Source organism: Lepeophtheirus salmonis, chromosome 10 (genome assembly GCF_016086655.4).
Source record: "Lepeophtheirus salmonis chromosome 10, UVic_Lsal_1.4, whole genome shotgun sequence".
Taxonomy (NCBI): Eukaryota; Metazoa; Arthropoda; class Copepoda; order Siphonostomatoida; family Caligidae; genus Lepeophtheirus; species Lepeophtheirus salmonis.
In genome coordinates, this window is record NC_052140.2 from 20,277,353 (window position 1) to 20,281,930 (window position 4,578).

At 34.9% G+C, this 4,578-nt stretch overlaps 1 protein-coding gene across 1 annotated transcript; it reads right to left on the minus strand.

Moving 5' to 3' along the window:
* Positions 1-270: 270 nt before the first annotated feature.
* Positions 271-1,697, minus strand: LOC121125296 (uncharacterized). The gene is made up of 2 exons (XM_040720462.2): positions 1,549-1,697; positions 271-1,492 (listed from the first exon to the last, which is right to left on the minus strand). Exons 1-2 carry the CDS (start codon positions 1,558-1,560, stop codon positions 467-469), a joined length of 1,038 nt encoding a protein of 345 aa, XP_040576396.1. The 5' UTR covers positions 1,561-1,697; the 3' UTR covers positions 271-466.
* Positions 1,698-4,578: the final 2,881 nt, after the last annotated feature.

The following is a 4,578-nucleotide window of genomic DNA, read 5'->3' on the forward strand; positions in this document are numbered from 1 at the left end:
AGGCACTTGTTAGAGCGTAACCCCTGCCTTTAATTTAACATTCATGTCTACTGTATGTAATTATTCAAAAGTTCACTAATTATGATTAATAACGAATTTTCGTTGTATTTGTATTTATAAATATTATTGATTTTTTTTTTTCATTATTCATATGAGCACTTTTTCTAGCGACTTTTTGTCAATCAAGCTCGGGTATACTTCTCAAACGATTTATGCGATCGGTGTATTGTATAACTTGCATAGATCCTCATAAGTAAGAAACATTTATAATATTTTGAATAGATTTTATTACAAGAACTTATAGTAAACATCTTTGACTTAGACATAGTATATGACAAAAACTATCGCGTATCCTCTGTATCTTAAGATAATATCAAAAACATTCGAATAGTTGAAATTAATTGCATCCTTTTTTTTAAACCAGTAGTTAATTATTTTAATTGGGCTCTGTAGTTTATAAAATGGATTAAGCCAAACCAGAAGCAGCGGATGGAACATAGCACCATTTCTTGACAACGGGCTTTTGGACCTTTCTGGGATTCTTTCTGGAACGGGAGCAGACTTCTTTGGGTATATCAACACACTCCTCAACAGGTTTGAGGCTGGGAACCAATTTTGTGACTTGCTTGCAAGCCTTTTGGGGTTCCAAGTTACATTGTTCCTCTGGGACTTCTTGGACAATGGTTTCCTTCTTGTCGAAACACTCTTCGGGTCCTGGTTGGGCAACACAGCCGGAGGGACCGCACAATTGTCTTGGAACCTTCTTACATTCGGTTTGGGGACTGTATTTCTTGACGTTCTTCTTTTCATTGGTACAAACTTGTTTGGGCCATTTGGTACATTTTTGCTCAGTGGTGTAACCTTGGGTGACATCCTCGCACTTCTCTTCTTGGATGGTCTCACAATTGACAACGTCATCCTCAACATCGTGTTCATGGTAACGAGTTTCGCACTCGGATTCGTAGACAGTCTTACATTCTTCAGGTCCTTCACCTTCGCAGACTAAGGGAGTGTGACAGAACTTGACGGTCTCATCAACAGCGACCTTCTTGTATTCGATGAAACAGCTTTTCTTGAAGTTTTCTTCGCACTCTTCCTCTTGTTGAGGTTCGAAGTCGGTGGTGTAGGTGGTGTGACATCTCTCAGAGTAGCTGTGGTGACATTCGATGTGGTCATCATATTCGGTTTCTTCTACCATGACGACCTTGTCGATACAACGCTCTCCAGCAGCGGCAATGGATCCAATGTCAAGTGGGACATCATCACCACCTCCTTGACGGGCCAATCTATTGTCAGAGGCAGCTGGGTGTTCAGCATGAGCGTGATTATGTTCATGGTGTTCAGCATGAGCAGCACGGGCAGTTCCACGAGCTCCATCATTGAAGGGAAAGGTGTTGAGAAGGGATCTTCCATCACGGTTCACTGAAAGAGTTCTTGCTCTTGGTCCTCCGGCAGCAGCGGCTGATCCAATCAAAGCCATTAAACAAATAAACTATAAAAGAAGAAAAAATCATAATTGTTGCCAATGGCTTATCTATGTCTTCAAACCTTGAAAGCCATGATGTGACTAGTAGTTGTAAGTATCAAACTGTTAGATGATACTATACCTAACTGATGAAGTATCTCTGATCTAACTTCTGCTTATATAGTTAATGCAAAGGTATGCTCCTTGTAAGGAATTTAGAAGTAACGTTCATGAAGGTGTGAATATACTTATTTGTGTTTTTTTAAAGGAAGGGTCAACTCATACAAATACCGAAGTAAACAAAATGTATCTACTTATTAATACAATATCAAAGCCAATCAAATCGTTACATAATATATAGTTGTGAACCTTGATATGAATACGAATCAATTTGTTCTTTGTTTTTTAATGGACAGGATATTACTGTTTATTAACCATATTTTAATATGATATTTTGTACATTTTTTTGAATAATGTGTAATTCATTTTTTTTTTTTCTGCATTTTTATATCCACACATCAATAAATAAAAAGTGTATGTATAATCCTGTCCTTGTCACAAGTGATTATATTTATTAAAAACTAGTTCGTGAAGACAGTGCAAACAAAATTAAGTTGGTTTCCAGAGAATTATAATTGAAATCGACGTTTTAAATGCAATACGGTCTCCCTTAACATTAATGACTTCCTCCCAGTATTGCCAGGCTAGCTGATTTCCAACTAGATCAAGAAGATTTTTGAGCTGTCCAGCTGGAAAAAATATCATTTAGCTGATGGTTGGAAATCTTAGCTGATTTTTGCAATAGTTTAATCGATTTTTCTCTGATTTTGTGTCCACAGAAAACTAAAAGAAGACGTTCCTGCATTAGTTCGAATTAGCTGTATATTTCATTCAGAACAACAAGTACGTTCTGATATATTGTCCAAAAATCTAGAATTCCTGGTTAGGGAAACCTATAACTGGTCTGCTAAATCTTCATTAAGACAGAAGAATTTATTTAAACTCATAAATGATGGATATGAACCTCTGAACGTTGTGCAAGCTATCCATACAAGAGTTGCTGTACAAAGAGTTTGTGACCATTGGATGGAGCTAAAAACTCCTTTTAATTATACCAAATCAACCGAAAGGTCTTACACATCGGAAATGTTCCTCCCTTTTGTATACTGTGAGGAATATAATCACGAGAATACATATGTTATTTTTGAAATCTGTGCTGAATGATGTCTGAAGATCCAACAATATTTTTGAGTCCAATGATAGTGATCCATCCAAATTGCTTGTAGACTTGACTCTTTTTGTTGAAAATTTGGTAAATAAAGTGATACTTCCTACCAATCAAGCATCGGTTTAATCCTTAGACCTTTAATCTGAAAATATACATTTTTCTTGAATTGTAATTAGGATATGAAGCTTAATATTTTCTCTCTAATATGACTTCATCACTTGTCGGAGGATCGAGATAATAACCTCAAGGATCAATTTTTGATGAAGCTTATTAAATACTTAGAAATAGACTTCCCGATATTGTCAAAGTATTAAAAACAATATTAATGTTGAGTGTTGGAAAGAAATTGTGGTTGTGAAAAAGTCCGTAGTACCCTTATTAAAATCTTTGGATATACCATCAAAAGACATAACAAAAATATAAATTCTCATTTCAGTGGTCCCTTTCTAATGCAACCCTTGTTAATTGGTCAAAAACAAAATGCATGTAGTAAAATTTTGCCAAATGAATTTAATAAAAAAACCAAGTTAAGGAAGAAAATGAATCCTGAAACTGTAATGTACTACTTTGTATAAAATATGATAATAGATTTATTTAAAAAAAATATTTAGCCAATTTTTCAGCTAGTTTTTTACTAAAACTAGCCAATTTTTAGCCCATTTAAGAAGTTCATCTTGCTGATTTTTTTTTTAAATCCACATGGCCCCACTGCTGCCCCCAACCTATTCGTGAAGGCCACACAAACCTTACAGATGTAGTCTTCTGACAAGTCAGCCCATATTGTCATGCTGGATGACTCTAAAGATACACATACCCGTTAGGCTTATTAGAGGTAGCTCTCTCGACTATAGGCTGGATGCAATAATACAAAGGATTTAGATTGGGGAAACTGGGAGGCCACATGTTCTTGGACATATTCAAAAGAAGCTTGGCTCTGGAAAACTCCTTCTCTTTTATGACCGTTGTTTTGATATGTTTATCCCCCCCTTGCTCTTAATTTTGCTACCAAGTTATATTTAATGATGTTTCGGAGCATGACTTTACTCAGATTAATCTTCTTGGGAATACTACAAATCGTCCTAACTGGATTTTTAGCAAGGCACTTTTTGACAAATATAATAATAACCTTTGTTCTTACTGTTCGTTTCTGACCATACCCAGACATTCGGGGACTATTCATTGGGTTTAAAATCGTTTCTAATGTCATGCACGGCCGTCCGGCTGATTTGGAGGTAATTGGCAATCTAAGTTAGGGTCTTCTTACACACGAGCATTTCCAGAACAAGAATGTTTTATGCTACTATTTTATTGTCTTTGAAGATACTTCTAATAATTTTCAGTAGAAACAATTACAAATTATTATCAGAATATAACAGAACCTCATTTTTGTAAAAAATCCTGTCAAAACTCGAGCTGTGAGGGTTTCTTTAAGTGTAAATTTATATATGACACATGAGGTAGCTCAATACTTAAACAGCATTTTCAATTGTATTGCCACGGCACGAATATTTTTGTACGAGTACTAAAACTACCATCGGGATTTTGATACTTTTCGATACTCTTTACACTAAAAATATACAACATAAATGTTGCTATGGGTATTACACATGCATTTACAGGGGCTTTTCTACAAATATTGTTTAAGAGGGGGTAAGCTCAAAAATTTGATGACCTTTTAAAATACAATTTTCGTTTTTTTCTTTATAATACAAGTCTTTATAAATACTTGTGAATACAAAAATACACAATGAATTTGTTTTTCAGCTGTTGATTCCTTCGTTCCACTTGATCCTTCATGGCTATTTCTTCATTTATTCTGTTTGATAAATAAACAAAGTAATCTATATTAACAAATCAAACTTTGTCTGTGTTTATAAATGGTTGA